The 25,326-nt window shown below is 41.8% G+C and overlaps 3 protein-coding genes across 5 annotated transcripts in view; all 3 read left to right on the top strand.

The window, feature by feature from the left end:
- Positions 1-1,173: 1,173 nt before the first annotated feature.
- On the top strand, positions 1,174-4,777 carry nabp1a (nucleic acid binding protein 1a). Its single transcript, XM_084023617.1, has 6 exons — positions 1,174-2,239; positions 2,413-2,551; positions 2,722-2,793; positions 3,221-3,305; positions 3,552-3,621; positions 4,192-4,777. The coding sequence occupies exons 1-6, from the start codon at positions 2,146-2,148 to the stop codon at positions 4,401-4,403; spliced, it is 672 nt and encodes a 223-aa protein (XP_083879743.1). The 5' UTR covers positions 1,174-2,145; the 3' UTR covers positions 4,404-4,777.
- A 158-nt stretch (positions 4,778-4,935) lies between these two features.
- LOC311022396 (C-X-C chemokine receptor type 2-like) lies at positions 4,936-9,338 on the top strand. Of its 2 annotated transcripts, none has more exons than XM_084023615.1 (2): positions 4,936-6,975; positions 7,354-9,338. In XM_084023615.1, exons 1-2 carry the CDS (start codon positions 6,888-6,890, stop codon positions 8,403-8,405), a joined length of 1,140 nt encoding a protein of 379 aa, XP_083879741.1. In that variant the 5' UTR covers positions 4,936-6,887; the 3' UTR covers positions 8,406-9,338. The 2 variants fall into 2 exon arrangements, with proteins under 2 accessions (XP_083879741.1, XP_083879740.1); XM_084023614.1 differs by having other exon boundaries at positions 7,327-9,338.
- A 1,821-nt stretch (positions 9,339-11,159) lies between these two features.
- spegb (striated muscle enriched protein kinase b) overlaps positions 11,160-25,326 on the top strand; it is a 28,794-nt gene continuing 14,627 nt past the window's right edge. The window contains exons 1-8 of one of the 2 annotated variants that reach the window (XM_084022381.1): positions 11,160-12,254; positions 20,465-20,548; positions 20,916-20,982; positions 21,126-22,684; positions 22,848-22,991; positions 23,103-23,285; positions 24,030-24,196; positions 24,325-24,413. In XM_084022381.1, the coding sequence (XP_083878507.1) occupies positions 11,837-12,254; positions 20,465-20,548; positions 20,916-20,982; positions 21,126-22,684; positions 22,848-22,991; positions 23,103-23,285; positions 24,030-24,196; positions 24,325-24,413 (2,711 nt within the window). In that variant the 5' untranslated portion in view covers positions 11,160-11,836. Of the gene's footprint in view, positions 12,255-20,464; positions 20,549-20,909; positions 20,983-21,125; positions 22,685-22,847; positions 22,992-23,102; positions 23,286-24,029; positions 24,197-24,324; positions 24,414-25,326 lie in introns of both variants that reach the window. The other variant, XM_084022380.1, reaches the window with a different exon arrangement.

The raw sequence follows: 25,326 nt of genomic DNA, 5'->3' as shown, positions 1-25,326 counted from the left end.
GTGGCATAGTGGAATAGTAAATGTAGGTAATAGAGTATTGATTGAAGTGGAGGGAGTGGTTCAGTTGCTCAATCCCTATTTACATAGCACAGTTATGGATTAAGAGTGTTCTCTATAAAATCAAGATAAGACAGTAGTTAGGGGCCCACGTCACAATAAAGGATTGCTTCACCCAATTTCAAAATAACCTTTCCATTACTTACCCAAGCACGATCTAGCCAACAAATAAATAAACAGCCCAAAAGCTTTTTTCCCTTCCTCTTCCGAGGTTGGTTTTGACGGTGTTTGTCTCCCCCTTGTGTCCAAATTTATAATCAAAAATCACGCCAAAATGAAGTCTGTTCGACTACATTAGCTATGATTATCGATGCCACTATGATTAGCAAGCGATAAAAAAAATAACCTACTTAATCGAGTATTTTTCTAAAGCCTGAAATCACAGACCTACACACGTTTTTTGCATGTTTAAAAAGGACCGTGATATGTCTACTAGGGTAGATTGTCACGGTGGCCGAGAGGTTAAGGCGTTGGACTCGAAATCCAATGGGGTTTCCCCGCACAGGTTCGAATCCTGTTCGTGACGTTCAATTTTCTTTTTTCTTGAATTTCAAACACACTTCAAAGACATGGCGAACTCGGACCCTATAATATTGATTTATAACGATTGTATCGCTGTAACGTGTTACGCGTGAAATAACGTATATACAATTACTGTTTTGACCCGCTTTCCCCTCCAACCACTGTGAGTAAGTGGATTTGTGTTTGAATATAGTTAAAAATGACCCGTGATGACATAATTAATTAATAATGTGGCTTCACCCAACAAATGTAAACAAAATGTTTAGTTTAATCGTTGGCATAGATCTCCCTCGCTTATGCTTTCTCTCTCATCTACTCTCGCGTTGTTTGCGAATGGAATCCGTTTGGTACAAACCAACTGCTCGCTCTCCTTTCTGTAAACAGCTGGTACATTGTCCGCTTGCATTAGTGATTACGTCGTATGTGCAGATAAAACCCCTGGTAAATGTGAGTATCTGACGGTTCGATTGTATAAGATCACACAAAAGGAAAATTCTATGCGTGTTTCCCCCCCTTTCCTCGGTGGGATAGTGGAACTGACCGAGGCGTATAAATACGACCGGCAGCACCCACGTTGACGTAGTTTTCGGGGCATTGTTGAAGCAGGGGAACCCAGTCGTGAAACTGAACCGATTATACAGATTTTAGACAGCTTTTGCGGAAAAGGGGGGACTTTATTGGTGTTTTGGTGTATATAACCGAGGCATTTCAGGCTTTTCGAACAACGTCAACGTTGTAGGGGGGCCACAATTAGATATAGAAACACTTCCGACAAAATAATTTGTCCAGACTGCGCGCGAGCGAAGCTACCTTTTAACAGTTCCTCTTACTAAAACGAGCACACAAAGGAAATCCGGTCAACTTGAGAATATTAACGTAAACTGGAATAGACTAAATGGCAGAGGGGACTTGACTGTTATTAAGTAGTTTTGCAACACTAGATTATAAACCTCAAGCTCTGGTGTAACAACCAGTGGAGCGATCTTTGTTTAAAAAAAAGAAAACCTGAAACATCTCCGACTTGACTCGCGAATCGGGTTCTGTCAGCCTGATTAAGACCATTTTATCCCGAGTTAGACCTTTTGGGCTAAATAGCCGGGTGCTCATATGCCACATTGGTACGCGTTGCGCTGTCATTATGGCGATAATCGCAAAAAAGAGACATGCACAGAAACTATCTTGAAATCAACACAAGGCAGCTAGCAAACTAGCTTGCTGCACGAGCTAGCTAACGTTTAGCACAGTGCTCTCGGGTTAGCAACGGTTCGTCACACTGCTAAGTGTGTTTTGAAGATAAAAAAAACGCTATAGTTATGTTTCGGCTCTTCGTCACAGTGTCGGTGTTTCTTGTATTTGACCTGAACGTAGTCGACTACCGTAGAAGCCGACCCTTGTGTCAATAAACTGTTAAACGTTAGGGGTTTGGCTAACCGGCTAAGTAGTTAGCTTAGCTAAAGCTAACGCAGGACGGCTGGTAGCTAACGCTAACCAGTACAAAGTAACGACAGCAGCACTTGTTCAAGTGACAGCGAGGGGACGAGTACTTTTTTTTATTATAAACTAACAATGGCGACCACAACAGGCGATGGCATGTTTTTGTTAAAGGATGTGAAGGCCGGGTCGAAAAATTTGAATATCGTGTTCATCGTTTTGGAAATAGGTAAGTTAGTTTGGACCGTGACGCCGAGGTGTCTTCTCTTGATTTGAAGGGAGGCATCGGAAATGCCAGTTACTTATGTATTATTTGACTTCTTAATCTATTTCTACACCCAAATTAGGGAGGTTTTGCACTGTTTTTGTTTGTTTTAACGTACCATTGCTTTGTTCATCAAGGACGAGTTACCAAAACGAAAGATGGTCATGAGGTGCGCTCCTGCAAGGTTGCAGACAAGAGTGGGAGCATTGCCATCTCGGTTTGGGACGAACTTGGCAGCCTCATTCAGGCAGGGGACATCATCAAGTTGACCAGAGGGTAGGTTTGATCTCATGCACAGGAAACTGATTACAACCAACAGGTGACTTTTACCGTTTGTACCATTCAACCAGCTGAGCTTGGTGCACATGCAATACACTACATTTGACGGGTGGTTATGAAATCTGTTTTCAGAAGTTAATGTGAGATTTCTTTTTTTTTTTTTAAAGCTATGCGTCCATGTGGAAAGGCTGCCTGACCCTTTACACTGGAAGAGGTGGGGATCTCCAGAAGATTGGAGAGTGAGTAGCTGGCCACAACTCTATTTATACTTACAGTAAAATTCTTGTCCCTGTTGGAATTTCCTCCCCAAAGCATCAACAGTAATACACATTTGTTTGTATTGTATCAGGAGTAAATGTTGAAGATAAAAGAACCCTTTTATTAGTCCCACGGCAGGGAAATAACCACATTTTTATAATTCAGGAACAATCACACTGTCGACTGTATATTCTCTAACCGGCTTAACCTTTTAATCACAAGGAATCACATTTTCACTACTCTCACTCTGTATTTTAACTGTCAAGTGAGTCCTTTTCAAAAGACTTCAAAGCCAAAGTGTATGCTTAATGGTCAGACAATGATTGTCTCAAAACTATGGCAAGGCAATTAAATTCCAGCAAACTCGATTTCCTGTTATCTTAACACATGGGGTTTTTGTCTCCACAGGTTCTGCATGGTGTATTCAGAAGTGCCCAACTTCAGTGAACCAAACCCAGATGTGGTTACCCAATCAAATCAGCAAAACAAGTCTGTGAGTAGTCATGCACCCACTCCCAAGTTGTCATTAACAAATGAGCCACTCCCTCACTGAAATTGTTGATCAAGTGTCTAGAATGTTATATTCTTAAAGAAAATAAGTCCAAACAAGGGCCAACTTTCTCTAGTTTGATGACCTATATCAGAATTTTAATTGGTTAACTTTGCATGGTAAAATAAGTCCAGTCGTAACCCCCATGGTGGTAGGATGTAAAAATGTCATGTTCTCTTTCACTAACAGGGTAAACCAGACCAGAATCAGAGGGGAAACTCGCCGCCCAATCAGAATTCAGGTACACCTGCCCCACCAGGTCAGTATATTTGACTATTCTAAAAATAACCCCTTCTCTGCCAGGTCACTCGCTCATTGGAAACTGCATCGTTGTGCATGCTCAGCGATACCACAATACCAGAAATGTAGTCGTACATTCCATGATTCTCGTTACCTGATTTGATACCGCAGTAAAACAAAAAACACCAAATCCCATGACCCTAAACATGACTTTTAATACGATTTGCATAGTTTTTTCAAATGTATTATTAATCCCTTATGCTTTGATATAGTTTCACATGAAAAACTAAGATTACATTTTAACATCTCATGATGATTTTACTAACTTTTCCAGAATAGAGCTTGATCTTGTAATCTAACTCCATGCAACCTCTGTACGTTAGCTTTGTTATTTAACTGAGAGAATGGGATGCCCCACAAGCCACGGTGGTGGGAGAGTGAGTCGGCATGCACAATATCGGCATCCAGAGTCCAACAAAGCTATATGGATCCAGTCTGTCAACATGTCTGATGTGATAAAGACCAATGAAGGATGATTAAATAAATCTCCTGTTGGTTCTTACCTGCGTTTCTCCATCTCAACCCACAGGTAATGGTGCCATGCCGCCATTTGCCAACAATAACAACAACAACCCATCATCTGGAGCCCCCCGCGACGCTGCGTTCGGGGGCGTTGGGCGACCCAATGGTCGTACACCTGGCAATGGAGCGTCTCCAGTTGTTGCTGCCGGACCCACAACAGCCGCAAAGTCTTCGGTTACCATTAGCAACGGCAGGGACCCACGGCGTGCTAAAAGATGAAACGGGGGTTTGGGGGGGGAATTCATGTGGGGGAAAACTATGGACATCCCCGTTCCCCAGCACCCCCCCACCTCCTCCTCGTTCCTTTCTTCTTTTTTTTAAACATTTCTGCCCCTTCCCATCACAGCCTATGTTGGCTTTGAAAAGTATGAATTAAATTAGGGACTACTTGCATCATTTTTATACAGGCTAACAGTCACGTGTCGTTTCTCATGCGTCGTGGGCAGCACAGTGTGATTGTGATCCGCCGCTCGACGCACCAGCAGGACTTACTGTACAGTCGAGCGTTGGTTGGGCTGTGGTCTGCCTTCTCGGTCTGCACCCTTGTCTTCGAAATCTCACAGCAAATTTGCCAGTTCTGTGCCAGTGACCCCCCACCCCACCATACACTGTCCTACCCCCATCCCCCCTCCCCCCCCCTTACCTGTTAAGTTCTTTCAAACTATACACCCTACTTGAACACTTGATGCACTTTCTTCTCTTAATTTATGTCGGGGTGAACTTGGCCGTCATTTAAATCAGGAAATCCGTTTCTCCTTTTTTTTTTTTTTTAAGTGAGAAAGGCCTTAAGTTGGTGAAAGAGAATTCTTGGACTGAATGCAGGAGTGAAATTCTTCAAAGGGGTTTTTTCCCCCTTAATTGTGTCCGACGTGAATCTGTGGAAGGAAAGGTGTTAGTTTAGAATTTTTTAATGATGGTTAAATATCCTCTTACGTTTTTGTTTCTTCTCCAATTGTACATTAAGTCGAGGTGGGAACACTTAAATACTGGCAAAATGGTTCACAGAATAAATTTTACAATAAATTTGCTGCCCCTTGGAGTCAATAGTCTGTTTTGACAGACAAGTAAATGTCAATCAAATCAAGCCCTAAAGAGGGTATTGCACTTCTTAATATGATTATAACAAACTAATTGCCACTTAACACCCTTTATATAGCAAATCTGCATTGAACTAACATGCTACCTTAAGTTCACCATACTTTCACTTACATGTTTTAAGCCTCCCATCAAATTTTATTGTTCAGCACCATCTAGTGTCTACAGGCCGTAACTACTTTTTTTTCCATTTAGAAAATGCACCAAATATGAGCTATATCTATATTTTTCCTTATTTTCTTTTTTTCACCAGGTTGTGGGTAAAGCACAATTAAGCAGAAGTGTATGAATGATTTAACTTCCCTCATTATGCTTAAACTGAAAGCATTTACATTAAGTATTCCATTTTGAAGCAACGCATTGCTTACAACAAAACCCTCTTTCTCCATTTCCTTTGTTGCACCAAGCACCTAAACCACCTGCAAATGTAAATGTTTTCACTTTCTATGCACATTCTTCTCGTTTAGTGTGCCCGAACCTGTAGACGCTGTTCAAATTAGATTTATTTTACATGTGACGTTGTTAAATAACGGGATATATTAGTAGAAATAACACCAATCTGTTCTTTGAGCACATAATAGGAAAGCTTTAATTTTCTAAATGGATAAATGTGGCCAAGTTAGATGAAATGGACACAAAACCATCATGTTGTTCTGTTGCTATCTAAACTGGACTGAAGGGGAAATTTCAATCTAAAGTTCCCAAAAATCCAGTCCTACTGTGGAGTAACCCACTTATTTATCTCGCCCATGTGTTCAAAACATGTTTGCTTCCGTAAATCTGCTTCGGAAGGATTTGTGATACTTGTGACACTGGAGGTTGAGCAGTGTGGCAGGAAATGTGATGTTTGGCGCTCATGTGTCAACACAGACGCATATCATGAGCTGGGAACTTCCTCTCAGCAGCGGCGGGTGGTCAATCAGAAACCCATCATGTGACACATGGTATTTTCACCGCATGTTGATCGAGGCCCCGCTAGAGGTTTATTTCCCCAACACACAGAAGAATTCTCGATATATTTTTCTTTTAAATGTTAGAACTCTATCAACAAGGGCGTAAAACAATTTCTAATATATTGCATTTCTTGAACATCTCACCTAGTTTTTATTTTGAATTCATAAATCTTTCATGTGCCGATGCTTTCTCTTTCGATTCTGTAAACTGTGGCCGCACATCTCATGATGGTTATGATCTTGTTGGTTTTGGTCAGGGGGGAAGCCTTGTGGTTTATAAATAACCAAAGGACTGATGTATAAACAAACACTTAACATGACTAGAATTACATATAATTATATATGGGAAAAGTAAGCAAAAAGTTGACAAAAATTAAGTTATTACATGGTAGTATAACTATATAAATCCAAATGGGATTGGATGTTTACATGTACGCTGTAGTCCTATAAAGTACAAAGTATACTGTGTGATAAATTCATTTTAAAGAAAACAACAAAAACTTCTTTAAATACACCAAATAAGAGTTTCTACAGAAATCTAAACAGCTGTATTCTTGAAACGTGAGATGCTCCTGTGCTGTATGTGAAATCACATCCTCCTTTTTTGGAATTCTTGAGCAAATGAGAACCATTTGTGAGGCAAGCAGGAGGTGTGATGGGAGGGGTGCGAGAGTGTTGTGTCCGCTCCCCGTCTCCTTGTGACACACTCGCCGTCGCTCACCAAGGAGACATCACAATGACTGGTGAGTGTTTTCATCCTCAGAATAAACTGGTTTGATAATGTCAAGCCCTTGTAGTAATAATGAGCTAGGCGATAGACATTTACAGTTTGTTATCCTGGAAATTTTGTAGATGTAAAAATGTTCCTTTTAAAACAACTAAAAGAAATGTTTTTTACTGTTACAATCTATTTATGACAATGTGTTTAAAGAGCATATTGGCCTGCCTTGCTGATGTACACTGACTTTATAAGTTTGTACATATAGACATCATGTAGTCATTCTGATCTGTTTAAAAGGACATTTAGTATTTTTCATTCCAGGTTTATAAGTTCCGTGTATTTTGACTAAAACGTTTTTATTGCTGTCCTCCAGATCCAAACACCTCTTCTTTCATTTTAGACTTTGGCTCTATTTATGAAGAACTCAACTTCACTTACAACGACACCGAGTTCATCTTTGACCCCGAGACGCAGCCCTGCGACCCCTTCGACATCCCGGCCGCGGCCACGATTGCCGTCAGCGTCTTCTACGTCATCGTCTTCCTGCTGGCCATACCTGGGAATCTGATCGTGGGGCTGGTGATCGGCCTGAGCAAGCAGTCGCTGCCTCCCTCCGACCTCTACCTCCTCCACCTGGCGGTCGCCGACCTCATGCTGGCCGTCACCCTCCCCTTCTGGGCCACCTCCATCACGCAGGGATGGGTGTTTAGGGACGCCATGTGCAAAATCATCACCGTCCTCCAAGAGCTCAGCTTCTACTCCAGCATCCTCTTCTTGACTTGCATCAGCATGGACCGCTACATGGTGATCGTGAGAGCCATGGCGGCGCGGAGGTCCAACAGGCAACTCATCAGCTGGGGGGTCTGTGCAGGCGTCTGGGCTGTGGGAGCGCTTCTGTCCATGCCGGGCCTTTTCAACTCTGCTTTCAAGTCTGAAAACTCCAACCAGATGGTGTGCGCCGAGCAGTACGATCCCAGCAGCGCCAGCATGTGGCGTCTGGCCACCAGGGTTCTTCGCCACACTTTGGGTTTTTTTATCCCTTTGGCCATCATGCTGCCCTGCTACGGGGTCACCGTCCGGCGCCTCCTCCGCATCCGCGGGGGGTTCCAGCGGCAGCGAGCCATGAGAGTGATCGTGTTCGTGGTGGTCGCCTTCCTGCTCTGTTGGACGCCGTACCACATCGCCGTGATGGCCGACACCTTCTTCAGGGCGAAGATAGTGCCGTACCGGTGCCCGGCGAGGATGGTGGTGGATCAGGCCATGTTGGTCACGCAGAGCCTGGGGCTGCTTCACAGCTGCGTCAACCCGGTGCTGTACGCGTTCGTGGGGGAGAAGTTCAGGAAGAACCTGCTGCAGATACTGAAGAAGATGGGAATCCTGGAGAGAACGCCGTCGGTGGCGAGGAGCAGCAGGTCTTCAGTGTCGTCAGATCTCACATCCACGTTCATGTGAGACCAAAGAGACACCTTATTAAATAAATAAATTGGTGCCCACTGAACAGTCCTAACTTTCACCTTTAGACCCAGAATAACACAAATTTAAACTTCAGACAAATAGACATCTAACAAACATCCATTTGGACGTCACATGCCGGACAACAAAGTTCTAGTTCTCATGATTATCTGCAGCTCATTTTTGTTGGACTTTTAAAAACTCAACACAACCTGTATAGCATGGGTTTAATGGGTTTTAATTAAGGAGTCTGACAATGTGAGAAAAGTTGCCTACAGTTCCCTTTAACATTTCACCAAATTGTAAAGCATGTAAATATTTTTTCACGCTATGCTCTCTTGATTTCATCGCAGTGTTTTTCTTTTTAAAATGCATATTTAAATGCTGTGATTTTAAGGTTTTCATTGCCAACGATTGCCTCCCTTTAATTGTTGTGCATGTGAGAATAAAGAACCTTGGTTTCAGCCCGGTGTACACCAGGGCAATGTGGTTAAAAGCTTAACTGCAAACAAAAAAATCCCCTCTCTTTCCTCAGTCTGGCTGAACACTGAGGAAACATATTTTTCAAGTTTCAATTTCAAGTGTGACCATATTTCTACACAACAATTCGAAAAAAAGCTGAAAAAGTGAGAATTGGACCTTGATGCGATATTTCAACATAAGATGGTGTAAACTGTCATTTTTATTTTTTTAAGTAAAGTGTAAGAATGTGAATTTTTCAAATGCTTTTCTATGATTTTAAATTCAGTTTTCACTTCAAGCTCAACATGTACTGTATTAAGTGCAACAGAAACTCATATTAAACATGTACACTTTGATAGTAATGTATTTACATATTTTTGTTTAAGATATATGTATATTTAGCTGAAGACAGCAAGTTGCCATTTTACGTGCCACACAGTTTGTATAGTTGCAATCATCATTAAAGTTTTAGAAGCATATTCACTGCTCTGTTTCTGATTCATGAAATCACCTACATTTTCAAACAGCAAATTTTTTTTTTTTCAGCAATAGCAGCTTCTTCAAAAAAAATATTAGAAGTTGTGACGACAGCAGCAGCAACTTAAAAAAACAAAAAACCCTTGGAAAAAGTTACAAAATGATCACAGGGAAGTTCAGCTGACAGTCACAGCTGCTTAAAAGCAGAAGAAAAACAATATTTAGCTTATTAGCGGACTACATTATGGAGGCTTCCACAGCTGATTCGGCTTATTGATTCCTGCCACAACATATCAGAGACAACATGTACAATTCGAAGCTAACATTACAACGTAATGGAACATGCCAACAGTAAATGTGTAGTATTTACTATGTTCACAATGTCATCGAAATTGTATTTGAGCTTTCACAAGTGTTTATTGATGAACCGTATTTTTTGCACTTTTGACTGTTTTCTTTGCTTCCCATTGGCGCGCTTCGATAGCTAGCAAACTTTTTGTCAATAACATTAGTGAGCTGGATTCATTTTAAGTAACCTGTTTGCTCATTGTATTTATTTTACATTGAACGGTTTCGTCCACGTTACTCGTTGAGAATTTGTGCAAGCTAGCTACATATTTGTAACGTTAGCAATATGCTAGTTGTCAGAAATAGCTAGCGTGTCATATGTGCAATATTAAGGCAATTGTACTGCATTTTCTGTTGATTTTGATTTTTGGTATTTGTTAATAATGTACGGGAGGAGAAAGAGTTTGGTGAGTGAGTTAAACGAGTGACGTTAAAGATCTAAAGGAGCTAGCGGGATTGCGCGTTAGCATTCGTTAGCATTCGTTAGCATTCGTTAGCATTCAGCCACCAGACCACTTCGAGTGATGCACTTTAACCGCCCTCCTGTGCAACTTTGCTTCCGAACACAGTGCATGATGGATGCCGTCACAGAGAGAATGGATGGTGTGAGGGCGAGACCAAGAAGAGCGTGATGATTAACTGCATGGAGGTTCTGGGATGTGGACCAGGACCAGGACCAGGACCAGGATATGGTGTTTCTTCCCCTCCTATGCTGATGCATTGTCATATTGCTTGGAAGAATAGATAGATAGACAGACAGACAGACAGACAAGATTCGATCAGATGGACGGACTTTTTTAAAGCCAAACTGGAAAATTGGGTGGAAAAGAAGGTAACGTTTGCATGCAAAATCAATCCTGAGTCCCATTGCTGATTATTGATAATGTGATGTTATATTCGTAGTAATATGCCAGCAGAAATATGCTATGTTAGCTGTAAATTCAGCTGTTGTGAGTAGTATAATTGCAATATTATGTCTCCAATTTGATGTAAATATTTCCATTTATCAAGACATAACTAATGCCAACCTATTTTTTATTTGTTTCTTGTGTTTCAGGCCGTTCTACTAACCAGCCACCAACTTCAAATGGGTAGAACCACTCTGGGGAGAGGATACTGCCTCAACTTTGCCAGTAACGTAACATGTAGAACACACTTCAAGTATCTATTATGGGGCCTCAGCTGCCAGCGCAGTGATAACATTTCCCTTTTCATGATATCTGACCACCTGAATTGGGAGGCCAACGTCAGCCTCTGCTTTTGACCTACAAATTAAATATCTGTCCCATACTGACCAACCCCCCCTCTAAGTGTTGCACCATCTCACATGTTCTACTGACCTCAGGTTGGCTAAAAATGACAAGGGGGCGGGAGCCTCGCAGTGAGTGGGCAGACGGATCACCACGCAGCTGTCATTGTGAGGCTTGCTGGTCTCCGACTGTCATTTCCCCCTTCGGACAGGCTGGCAGAGGCAGGGGGAGACCGTGAGTGGGGTGTTTTAGCTCATGGGACAAGGAAGGGGAGGTGGGGGGCGTCACTGTGCAACTCGCTGGACGGGACTTAAAGCTTCGCATTCAAATAGAATCTAAGCAAGAACTAAACCTCAAAAGGCTGCTGGGAATAAAGAGGAAACTCACTGAAGATCCACCTGGTTCTGCAGAGAAGCGACACACTGGGAAATGGTTACAAAAGGCTGAAAAGTCAGAGAACAGCAGGTAAAGGAGGGGGGGAGCAGGGGCCGTCACTTCCAAGAGACGAGGCAAGGGAGCTGTTAATGCAACATGATCCAATGGGGTCTTGCCCTAAAAATACCTCGGGGCAGGAGTGTGGCAGCTACCTCTTATCTGATTCATTAGCTGGTAATCAATGATTTCTTTGTTCTGAAAAGCCAGAACAGCGATCTGAGGAAAATTTTTCCATCTTTTCTACATATTTTAATTATTGATTTGGCTTTCCATATAAAAAGATGGTGATTCTCAATCTTCAATTTAGAAATGTGAGAACCTTGTTAACAGTAACGTATATGTAAAGCCTGTTCATAGACTCTAATGCCCTCATTGGATGTTGGCTCAGAATACTGAGAGAGGGCCCAGTCGATCCACATCCACGGGATCCACTGGAGGATCTCCCAAATCAGCTCCACCATGAGAAAAGCTGAGGTGCAAATGACCCTGAAAAAAGGGGCAGATGAAGCAGCGGCGCCCCCGAGCCCCATCATCCCCCCGAAGCGGTCCAGAGCGAGTACGGTGCAAGTGGTCCCGGAACCCCAGGGACCCAGTTACCCCACCCCATCTCCACCCGTTTTTACACGCAAAATGAGGAACGCCGCCGTGGGGACGGGCTGCGACATCCGCCTGAAGGTGTCCGTGGGTGGAGACCCCCAGCCCTGCCTGTACTGGTACCACAACGATGAACTCCTCAACATGGAGAACCAGGAGTACGGAGGGCTCTGGATTAGGGATTGCAAGCCCAGCGACGCCGGCCTCTACACCTGCATTGCTAATAATCACGTGGGAGAGGTGCGGAGCAGCGCTGTACTGGCTGTCCTGGATCTGGGTGAAGGTAATAGTACTACTACAACACATTTACAACATCACACTTCTACACTAGAGAACTACTAAAGCATAGTTTTATACTCAGAGTGTTCAGAAACCTGAACTTTATAAATTAAAAAACTAAAATAGTCAAATTATTGTAGTCAACCATTCCTCTGATATCACAACACAACATATTTAAGAAATATCAGTGATGTCATGGTCTGATGTCAAAATAATTTATTGCAGTAACTTCCAGGGAAATTACCCAGCGTGCCGCTGTCATCCAAAAGGCCCAACTCCCCCCCCCCTTAAATACCGTCATTGTCATATTTCAGTATTCATTTGGGTCGTTCAGCAGCTAAATGGTTTCTGTCATTATCTGGTACTCGGCCAGGCAATGCAGATTATAAGCTTTATCTCTGAACTTTTGTTCACCAGCTTTTTTTTTTAAAAAAAGGGGTCAAGCTACAACATTTGATTTGTTTGATGCAGCTCCAAAAAAGAAAAATATGATGAAATATGTATTAAGACACAAGTACACGAGTACATAGCCTTTGGATGTAAACCAAACACAAAAGTATTCTATTTTTTGCTTTAATATGTATTATTTTCTCCATGAATATATTTAATGCCATTGAGATATTATGTTAATTAGAATTTTCCAAGACAAGTAAAGATGCCGAGTTTCATCTGGAAGTGTACAACAGAACATGAATAACTTGTAAGGTGTGATCACAACGTACTGGACAAATTGAATTATCGCATACATTCAGGTTTTATTAATATATATCCATCTCTGTTGAGGTGAGAGGATAGAAAGAGTGTTGTGAACAGATGCAACTTTATATTTCTGAGATTTCTTTCTGAAATGTTCCCCTTTTATATGTGACACACAGAAGGTATAGGATGTTCTGCAAACAGACTCTGTTATGTCATTTTTTTTTTTATTATATGATTAGATTTCTACCACGAAAGCAGGGACACTGAAAATAAATGGTTTATTACAGTGGCGTTCCTTCATTTTTCTAGCCGAGGATGCTCAGAAGGCCAGTCGTCCTTCTCTGTTAAACACTGTGATCAACAAAACCTCTTAGAGGTCCATCTATATTCAGTCCAGCTGCTTTGAAAAATGACAGTAGCGGTGCTACAAATATGCCCTTCGTAGAGAAGCTCAAAGCACTCCTTCAGTCGTGGAAACTCACTCTTCAATCTTTACTTTCTCAGAGAGTCTACGCCGAATACAGTTCAGTCAGTTTAACACGAGTGAAGTTTTGGCAATAGCAGCCTCCGATGATGGAGAATAAAGGAGCGGGTTTGCACGAATCTCTGCTGAGCTCGAGCTGCTTTGAGCGAGCTACAAAACGTGGGTAATAAAAGAGCGGCGATGTCTGCGTGCTGGGAAACGTGACGACAAGGATTCCTTTTGGTGTGGGCAGCGAGGAACCGCAGTGTATTACATTTCCTTTACTGTATAAATATTGATGCTTGGAGTCCGTAGACAAGATGCACCGTCAAATGTGAGCACTAGTTTCTGTGAAAAGATGTCGATGACGAAACTCCATTTCAGTGGACTTCATTGGAAAGTTATAGTTTTTCTAACGTAACAAAAAAACAGCAATACTGTTTTTTTTATGAATAAAATTGAAGACAAGAAGCCAATATAAATACAATAATTATATTTTAGTTGAATTTATTTATTTATTAATTGATTAAACAATTTACTTTAGTGTATATAGTCAATTGGTCAGCATGTATCTAGGGTTTTATTTTTTATTTTTTTTCACAGTTCACATAACTGTCTCTTCAATAATGTATTCATAGGCGTTACATCAGGGGAGGAAATTCAGTAAAAATATGATATGATAGCATTAATCTTAGCTGGATCGGTCAGTCTCTCAGTTTCACGACTTTCAGCTGGACAAGCGTCATTGTTTGCATTAAACGTCTAATTATTACAGAAGCAGTGATCCGTCGGCTGCTCTTAAAATGAGGTTTAAGAACAAAAGTCTTTTCTTCTTACACTTTAACCTTCAGTTTGATTCAAGCTGCGTTGCCATGTGCGTAGTCTACAGCTGTCCCATCACTCACTGATACGCCTGAACCCCTTCTCTCTCTCTCTCTCTCTCTCCATCTCTCTCTCTCTCTCTCTCTGTACCGCCCCCCTCGTCCACCAACTCTCCCTAGTTATTTATACAGTGGAATGTGCCAGGCCTTAGATTTTTGTGATGTTAGCCAGCCAACGTCTCTCCTATTACACAGGAAGACATCACTGCTAATTTTAGCCCGGACCTGTATGACTTTTTATTTCATTTTTCTTCTTCTACTGAGCATGGAAAGGGACTATTTGTATTCCACGACATCTTGAAAAATACGTAGAAGCATCAAGATGTGTGCAGCGATGTCATGCATCTTTCCTGATCCGCACCGTTTTTACCGAATAATGTCTCTAATACGTTTTAACACACAGCACAAACGAGTAACCCAGATGTAAAAGATATTAAAACTAAAGCAAGTAGATAAATAAAGATGAAAATAAAACCTTAATCTTTAGAGTGGGGAAAAAAACACTGCCGTATGACCGTCACACGGAGTCGTTAAGTCAGACGCATTAGCATTTCGTTGCCTATACGTCCGGCAGACGCACAGCGATACTAGCATTCACTTGGGGGATATTTTTAACTCCTGAGAAAAAATATCTGTCACTTTAGCGGTTAAATGCTCCACGATGCTCACCTAGTTGCCAACTTTGTCTGACATTTGTTGCTAAACAGGTAGCAGACGGAGCAAACCAAAACAATAAAGTTGCGCCTGTAAAACCAAAACAAGGACCTGAAAGGTGCTAAAATGCTCCAGGTGAACTGCAGGAATGGGTGATAATTATCTGAAGGTGCGTCGCTCCAAGTGATACCTTGATCGGTATATCAAGACCATTGATCACATGACGATATTGATTAGTGCAGCTTTAATCTTGCATTGACACATTCTTGGCCACTTGGGGGCAGTAGAAACGAGCTAAAAACCAAAAAAGCTCCTTTTCAGTTGACATGGTGGACTTGTGGTCAAACGGTTGCCTGTTTCCTTCAGGGTCAAAGGTGCATAGAGCTGAAGCAGAGCTTGGTCATTCTCTATGTGATTTATTTCAAAAGTAAAAGTCTATATAGTGTGATTGAAGCTTGCAGAGTGCTGTAGTGTTTGGAGAGACCTGATACAGCAGGAGCATGGCCCCTGTCCAGTGTGTTTGACTCCTCATGTTGTCTTCCTGTCCTCCTGCACCGTTAACATGAGTGAACAGGTGCAGTTGCACTGCGGAAACCCCCGACACTACGCCATGTTGCTGTAATATTTATTAATAGTAGATCAACAGATGAATGTTGGTTAATGGACAAGAAATCCTGAATGGTGACCCGGGACGTGTACTCAAGCTTTTTTTCTGCGTTTTTTTTTTCAAAATTAAATTATATGACATTTCGAACATATCAGGGATCTACTTTGTATTCTCCTCTCTCATCAGTAGCCACATGTGTGGATTAAAAAGTAACTGATCTCACACACCACCATAAGGTCTGATAGATACACTTATTGTGGAATTGGGTGTTAACACACATTAAGTCAAACCCATGCAAATCACAGAATAATCAGCCACACAAAAAGCTTCTTTTACTGTTTTGTTTTGAGTCAAGTGTGAGGAATTTTTCGTTTTATTTTAGCTTTTCATACTCATAACCAGATTCTGGATGCCTAGTAAACGCAACAATATACAGTAAAGAAATGAGCAATGATTTGGTCGTTCTAATTTTGGGTGAAGAGTTTTCTTTAGCTTGCAGACGTCCTATAAATAAGGAGCGGTCTTATTTTGATGGGTTAGGAATTTAGCACAACCAGGAAGTAAAAGCTGCATTTGCTTGAATGTGAAATTTGTCCCAATAAATTAATAACTGTGGGATAAATAAGTATGAACACAATATTGATCGGAATAATCATAATTATAATTTTGGCCATAATTATGCAGCCTGTAGCTGCAACCATGAGTTATTGAGTTATTACCGATGTTCCTTTATCTTTCCCATCATAAAGCGAGTGCCTTTTTTCCGGTGTATTTAGAAATGTGGATTTCCTCTCAGCACACTCAGCGTGTTCGCTGCTGCTGTGTGGATTGAAATGTCTTTTCTGAGCGTGGCCATTTCTGAGTGCTGACTTACACTCTGTGGTGAAATGAAACGTGTAAGCAGTAATGCCTATTCCTTCCCTTCAGGGAAATGAACTAGCGAGCCACTGGACGTGTAGTGAGAACGGCAATTAAATGCATCCTTTGGAGGACGGGGGGGGGGGGGGGGGGGGGGGGGTTTGCTTTGTGCAGCCAGCGAGCGCTAACAGGGATCCAGCAATGCAGAGGAGTGAGCAGATCCCTGTAGCTGTTGCAGCGATTCTCCTCGATTCCTTCTGCAGACAGCAAAGCACCGGCTCCTTGGTGGAAGAATAAGACATGCACATGGGGAGGAAGGGAGGAAAAAATGAGAAATGTCAACCAGTGCTGGAGAGCGGTGATCTCAAGAGGGCTGGATCACTCCCACTGGTTTCTCTGCCTATCGGTGTGCACTGCCTGTGGGGTGGAACGCAGCGGGGGAAGATGCTTACACTGTCGCTGGCTATTGTGCGGACAGGGGGGGCTCCCTCCGAGTGGATGATATGCATTCAACAGACATCTCCACCTGCAGATGGAGATCTGTGCTCTGTGCTTCGCAAGGGGGGGGAAACAACGGATTCTCTCAGAAGAAGTGCCGACACTCTGAGGTTGCAACTTGTTATATAACGGGACCAAAGTGCCTTTTCTTTTTTCTTTTTTTTCCATTTGGCTTTGATTTGAGAAGATGTTAGCAGACTTGCGACGTATAACAAGTTGAGTCTCTTGAGTGAGATATTAGCAGGTGATGTGTTTGCGGAGAACGTCCTGATGTAGGCGTGTAGTAATGGCTCGGAACCCCAAGTGTGTCTCGGGGAATACCCTGCTGCTGAATGTGAGCCAAGGCAAAACATACCTGTCGAGGACATACCAACAGTGGCCATGAACAAACACCCAGACCAAAGACAAATTCAGGCAAGTGCTATTTCATGTTATCTTTGTCAATTTCAGGTCTATTTATTATCATTTATTATGTACTGGTTGAACCGTTTTCTGTCTGTAGCGCATAAACAGAAGCATTTTGTTACTGCTCAACAATTATCCACACAATGTTTTTCTCAACAGCTGTGCAATGACAATAACAATAGATGAAGCTGCTCCGTATGCCCTTTGTTGAGAGGGAAACGAGAGCAATTTACTGAGCAATATAATCACCAAACTCACCACCACAGCTTTAAACTTTAACTCTTTAAAAGATTTCACTGAAGTACTGCTGTGATGAGTTGTTTCTCACACAAATGTAGCTCATATAAAGGGGATTACTACAGCGAAATATTAACACTATCCTAACCTGGAAACGTTTTCTAGCCCAAGTGGAGAATAAAAAAAAAAAAAAAAAAACACTTTTCTTTTCCCCTCGTAAAGTGTCACAATAACAGTGAGGGCAAGATATGCAAGAAAAATACAACTACGCACACAAATCTAAAAAACTTGCAACTCACACCAACAACAAATCTTACCCACAATCTCACTGCTCTCACTCAAATTGCCTCTGAACACAAATTGCATCAGTTAGCACACTGTGTTCATCTGGAAACGCCTTCGGATCGCAGCACCCTGATTACCAATTAGTCTCAGTCATGTTGCACCCGCACAAACTCGACTGGAAGAACACTTCGGTGAGTAACGGATGCATATTTATCTGGTTTATGTGATGCTCTGTAAGACATATGGTGGCTGTGTGCATTGTTTCGGTGGGAGGAGTCCGTTTTGAGAAGAGTTGTCTTGAAGGTTTGTGGAGTTTTGGCAACGTCGTTGACTTGTTTCTGTTTGTGTTTTGACTTTTGAGGAAATTGAGCCACAGTTTCTGGAAATGTGTTTCGATGTTTGGGGAACACGGTGAGGTGGTATAAAGTACACATCTCGTTATGGAGGATGTAACTGGAGCTATGTGGGTTTCTGCAGCGTTGCTGTGGCAGGTTTATGAACCGCACTTTCCTGGGATTACTGTGTGACATATCCAGTAATAACCCAATGCATTCACTGCCACCAGACTCCAGTCAAGACACCAACTAATTAAGCTGCGTGACGTAAGCTGTGTGACGTAATTGCCTCCTCTTGCTTACTACTTAAGATGTGCTTCAAGGCAGAGTTGGGGGGGTCCAAACATTTCCTTTAAAGTTAAGTTGTTTATGATGGAATGAAATATCTCTAATTATGAACTTTGAACAAGCAGTGAATCAAAAGAAGTTAATTATAATCAGCTTTTTTTGTGACTGTTCCTCAAATATGAAGAATGTCAGCCAATCAAACCTCTCACATCCTCTGAAAAAAACAAATTTGTGTAAACTTGAGCCCTATGGTGGTGAATGAAGCTCCCGGGACTTTGAAGCCAATTTTCATAGAGGCCAAACCCTGAAATGATGACACGTGGGCTCCCAAAATACTTTTTCCATACACCTTGCGTCAGTCTTATTAAACTTGGCGTAATCACCAACATTCCAATAAATTAAAATATTAAAGTGACCAGCCTCATGGAGATGTTGCTGCAAGATATTTTTCTAAAATCTTGATCAATTGGTTGTAGAATATCAGAGTCTGAGTCTGTTTTCTTATTAACTCAGCAGAGTAAAGATATATAAAGAAGCTCCTCTCACAGAGCTATTATCATTTTTTAAGCAAATAATTTATTTTAGTGTTTATTTATTATAATTTATCACTTTCAACATAACCGTTTTTATAATAAGACAATTCATTGTAATGTTCATTTGTGTCATTTTGAGGTTTTCGAACACTCTGCTTGCGAGTGCTTTGTGGAAACAGTTCATTTTGTAGAGACGATGTAAAATAAATGTGAATAATACAATGTGCATTAGAAATTTAGGATATGCTCACATATAAAAGATCTCTTTTGTAACTGCTTTATTAGAATATTAGGTGCTATTCTTGGAAAAGGATTGGGTTGATGTGAGTTTTATTTTGAAATCGTTTAAATCATACTATTTAAATATTGCATGGATGTGCAGCTTGCTATGTAGATTCAATAGCTTTGAGTAAAATCATGAGCTCGTCATACATGCAACCTGTAAGGTTTTTTCCCCCACTTAATCCATATTAATATTATTTCTCTATCATGTTCAATATGACCAAAACAGTCCTATTGTGTTCTCGTTCTGCAAGGGAGCAGCACAAAGCTTCTGTTTTTATTTAAATTCCACCTACTGCGAAGCAAACACCTCTTGAGAGCTGCTGGGATGCCAATGACTCAATAGTGCTTTCTATTTTAAGTTCTAGCAATGACTGAATTTTCACTCAGTTGGAAATAGATGTATTTTTTTCAGATGATACAGCTGCAACAAATTCTTCAGGTTCAACAGGGATGGAATGGAGAGAATGATTTTCAACTGAAAATACTGAAACGCCTCTGTTTATTTTTGCTCCTACGTATTAGATTATCTCCCTTAATAACAACTGTGCAGATGCTGAGGAGAAAATAATGAACGACAAAGACTCAGCAACTGTTCAGCCGCCGCAAATTGAGTACATTTAGCTTAGCTGTGCTAATGAGACCCCGAGGGTGGCAACATGAATGGCAGTCGTGATCAAGTGACGATGAGCTTCAGAGTAAAGCAAAGCTCCTAGCTTAGAAGAAGGTTGATGAGTTGTTTTTTAAAAATACATATTATGATATGTTTTCGACTGTTTTCTACCTTTCTGGTTTTAAAAAAATTGCACAATTGAAATGTCACCTTCAACATGAATTTGCAATTGAATTTTGTATACCGTTCCAAACACAATTAAAGATTGAAGTCAAAAAGATACTGTAGTCTGTTGGTTCCTATAGAAACAGTGTGATCTCTCTTCTTCTGCTGCTGCCACTATGGAAACACATTTTTCCACTCATGCTAAAAGATTAAAATTAAAAATTGAATAATACTTAATTTTGTAAATGGGCTACTGTTACTCATTTTATTTGTTATATTATTCCAAGTACTAATTAAACTCGTATTAGTTTTCTCAACCAATACTGTTCTGAGAACTTAACTCCAGTTAATAATATATAATTCATGCAAAATAATTTCTCTTTTTTTTTTGCTTGTATTTATTTTCTTCAGATTCCGAAACGACAGAGGATGAAGGTGACCAATTTGAGACCAAAGAAGATAGCAGGGATGTTGAGGACCAGGCTGAGCGTACAGGTATCCAATTATTCCTTAAGACAGTAATGGATAGATGTTTTCCTACCAGTAATGTTTGTATTTGTGTCTACTTGATGAATGTTCTCCTTTTAGCCCTGTTTTGGAAATACTGACTCTTTAGCTGCTAATTGCTCCACTGTGTTCACCATCTAGTCGCTTAGTTTGTCTGTTTGCTGGGCAGGTAATGTACAGTCGGCAAAACTGAGCTTATTCTGGCTGCTTTGGCCGAAATCAAGGCTGGTGAAAGCCGCGTTTGCATGCCTGAAAACCAAAGCAATGAGCAGCTTTACATTTGCCTTGTTTTATAATCGATGCAAGATTGCTTACCTGTACAATATGTCATATCTCCTCTTTACATGAGATGCAGTGATGGACAAATGTGCAGAAGATGACAGTAGAACACATGGACACGAGGATCACTCTAACACAACCAGGCAAGAAAGAAACATCCAAATAACCCTAAAACAGACCTCAGTGTGCTGATTATTATTGGAATTCCATTCTAAAATACCATACTCAGCAGATTAGTAACAACCTACCGATTCCAACAGATTTTGCTTCAAATCCTCTATTTCAGGAGCCAGTCAGAACATTTTTCAAGAGAATCTCCCCCAGAAGCCCTTCCGCCCCCGTCCCCAAGACTCATCAAACGTCCCTCCACCTCTCCAATGCTCCAAAGTCGCTCCGGTTCCACGACACCTCTCAGCTTGTTGAAAAAAAAAGTAGTTGTGCCAACTGATTACCAAGACACGGTTCCCGGGGAGTTTGAAGAAAAGGTTAAACAGCCAAAATCCACATCCCAAAGTAACGCCCAGGACTCCCGTCCGCAGACTCCACTGAGCGAGTGCTCCCGGAAAGAATTCACCCTCAGACCATCCCCAAAGCTTACCAGGGCAAGCTCAAAGGTGTTCGAGAAGGTCCGAGGCTTAGAAGAGCGGAGACGAAGCCTTGATATTCCAGAAGGTTCCATCTCGGGAGGATCCTGGGCAGGATTCCATCACGCTGGATCTGTCGATTCAGATGACGGAGGAAGCCGGTTGGGAATCTCTCGAGAAAGTTCAAGGGAAGATCTGAGGGAGGCTTTGAAAGAGGATGCTGCCGAACGACGATCTATGTTCAGACAGAGAGCAGCTTCGCTGGAGGAGAAACCTCGCTACTCCCAAAAAGTTCAAGACATTGAGAACAAGTTCGCAGAGGAGCTCCAGCGCATTAAGAAGCTCGTCGGTAAACCTCATCTGAAGAAGTCGTTTTCAACCGAACAGCTCACTCTAAAAAGCAAGCAGCGTCAGCCTTTTAGGAAAATTGAACCAATTCCTCCGCAAGTCCTCCAAAGGCTCCAAGAAAGGGAACGTGCCCAGTGGGCGAAGGAACGGCAGGAGAAGGAACATAGTCAGCAACCGATGCAGCAAGAGCAGCGAACGCAGGAAGAACAGCACAAGTCCCAACCTCAAAAGGCAGCAAGCACTGGTTCAACAGCTGTAACGGTCAGCAGATTTGGAGAAGTCGCAGGTACCCCAGAGTCCATGCAGTTATCCGACCTGCCAGGACAACGGTCGGTGAGAGAGTTGAGTCGAGTCAGTCCCGTAACGGAAATCATTCAGAGATCGTCATCACCAGCATTATATCATCAACAAAGGGCAGAGTCGCCGAGCAGACATGTTGCTGAGATGACATTTCGCAAGATTGAAAGAAGGCCACCGAGCCCGCTTGTGCAAAGGGTATCTCGAATGCAAGAATCCTCGCACATCCAAGAATCTCTCGTGCAAACGTCCCAAAAGGATGAGACTTCGGGGAGAAAGACGCCAATAGAAGTAACGTTGAGAAAAATCGAAACTAGACCCGAAAGTCCATTGGTGCAGAAAAGGGCGGTTCTGCAAGATCTTCCACCTCAACCTCTTTCAAAGCCCCCGAGGATGTCACCAGTCACTCCAATGGAGGAGAGGATGGAAGTGGATCTATCGAAACCAGCCTTAAAGATGAGAATCCCCATGATTATCGTGGAAGATGAAAAGATGGAAGAGGAAGTTCACGTGAAAACAAGTGAGCCTCGGCAGATTACTGCGAGCGCCAAAGAGGGACGACCGGTGAAGACCAAAGGAAAGAGCCGTCGCCCTCGACCCATGTCTCCAGAGTTAGGTTAGATTTGTTGTGCTTCTTTCATTTAGCTTTCCGTAGAAGTGTCAAGTTCCAGTCTGCTTGCTTTTCATGTTAAATTTAACCGATTACTCATTTCTTACTAGAGAGGATTTTCCTCTAACTGGATCGCATGGGAAATGACTTCAAGCTTGTCTTTTTTCAGATTCTTCAGATGATTCTTATGTATCTGCTGAAGAAGACCCAGTGGAGGCCCCCGTGTTTGAGTTTCCCCTGCAGGACACTGTAGCATCTGCTGGTGCAGATGTGCTACTAAAATGCATCATTGCTGGCACCCCCATCCCTGAAGGTAACGTGTTGTACTTTGGGTGTTAACAACAAAAATATCACAGACTGTGATTTCGAGTTGTATGATGAAGCAGTTGATAAAGATGCTTATTCTGTGTTTTCTCTGTTGAAGTTACCTGGACAAGAGAAAACAAAGAAATCACTGGCATTGCAAATTACGCAGTTAAAGTGGAGGGGGAACGACATACGTTGCTCATCAAATCAGCGAGAACAAGTGATGGTGGAAAATACTGTGTAACTGCTGTGAATCAGGTGGGCAGAGCCTCCAGCAGTGCCACCCTTATAATCAAAGCAGGTACGTTTGACTTTGGGGATAGCAGATTAATTTCATGTTTTGACTTCAAAACATAAAACATAAACTTAAATTATATGATTATCATTGTTTTTGCATTGTTTTTAATTGCTTGGTTCATCAACATGACTCATGATTTTGAGCTATTCAGGCAGATAGAAGATTATGCGCATTAACATGAAAAGCATTATGTTGACACGTTTATTGTTTATTGCAACACTGAAATATACAGTATTTACTTATTTTTATTCACATAGATTGATTTTAATATAACCCACATATTAAATAAATAGGCCTATCAATGAGTTAAAATATGAAAATCTCTTATTATTTAAAACAATCGTCTGTCTCGGTTGTCTCTCCCCAACAGGGCATTGTGTTTCAGCTGATTTCTCTCCTTCTCCTTTTTCATTATCTCACTGAGCAAAATGTCTGGGCCATATATTCCAGCTGAACAACCTCACTTATAGTTACCATAGCAACTCAGAGGCGAAACTGAACCTATAAATTGCCCACAGAGGCTTACTGGCTCCACCCACTGTGAATCCACTATTGTTTGAAAATCACATTTGACATCTCAGACTCCAATTATATCTGAACTCCTCTTGTTCTCGTTGAGCGGCGCTCTCCGCCACAACAAACACAGTTTACTGAGGCGAATCGAAAGGCACGTGTCGGATCTGTTCGTTATCAGGATCGTCTGCAACCACAACATGAAACATAATGTGACCCCCGTTGCTTTCACAGAGTCTGTGCAGGAGCCAAAGGGAAACCTGGGTTTGCCCAGAGACATCAGCAGCCCTATTACGTCTGATGAAGAGTATCTCAGTCCCCTGGAGGAAGGCATGGATTTTGGAGGGCAAGAGCTCAAGAAAACTATTGACACACGATTCAGGAAACCTCCTGTATTCCTGGTGAGACTACAGAGCTCGTTCCGATTGGATACCTTAATTACTTTCCCTTGTAGAGTTTACTGTGTGGTCATCCCATCAACACAGGAGATGCATCTCTCAGCTTCTAACATACATTGAATTTCAAACAGGCAACAATGAGTGACCAAGCTGTCATCGAAGGACAGGAAGTCACCATGTCTGTCCGAATAACTGGACAACCCAGACCCATGCTCTATTGGTACGTCCCCTTTTTTTTCATCAAACTACTTGGAAAACATTTTATCCGCATCGACAGCCACGGGCGAGCTTGTTTAACAGCATGTTCTAGAGCACGCTGCTTTATTGCATCTGTTAAAGGAAGTGGAAGATGAATGCTTGCTGCCTAGCAATCTGCAGGCTGACGGAGGGAGTCTTAATATAGAAAAGGGGAGAATAGCATTCTTCTCCTGTTTACCACGGAGCTCCTCAGTGCCCCGAAACACAACTAATGAGCTCTTAGACAACAATCAGTCGTTCACATGCAACGCTGAGGCAGATCTGAACAGCCTTAAAAGGGTCAGGTCCTGTTTGTCGAACACGTCCTTTTATGTTATGTTTCTTCATTGCTGTTGTTATTTAGACAAGCGACTTGTAATATTCTATATTTTTCTTCAAATCCAGGATCACAGGATCAATCCTGTTTATTCACGTCACTCGTGAGAGTGGGAGGGGCTTTGTACAGCCCAACGCTGTCTAGTCCGAGTTCGTAACATCACCCAGAGGTGCTGGGTTAAATTTCACTGAGCTGTATTCACTGTGTTTAGAACACGAAACAACGTTGTTGTGATTCAGATGGAATACACGGATAAAAAAGACTGCCGAAATAACTACAAAATGACAAGGATTTGTAAAAATTCAAAGGTCATGGTTAGTTAGGTCTGTTGGCAAGGCCACAAGAAAGAAACTTTTAAAATAGTTTGTTTTCTGAATGGAGTTTGGATCGATCGGAGGTAGGCTACACTATCAACGTCACGCACATTCCTCACTCCACGCAAAATATTTCAACTCCACGCAAAATATTTGCTTTTCTTTTGTTGTGAACACACCTTTATCGACGGCTACATCAATACAGAACTGATATATGATTATTTTTTTATGATATAGGTAACGCA

This window comes from Eutrigla gurnardus (genome assembly GCF_963514095.1).
Source record: "Eutrigla gurnardus genome assembly, chromosome: 12".
Classification (NCBI taxonomy): Eukaryota; Metazoa; Chordata; class Actinopteri; order Perciformes; family Triglidae; genus Eutrigla; species Eutrigla gurnardus.
Note: the sequence above shows the minus strand (reverse complement) of the source record. Positions and strands in the feature narration are given on the sequence as shown.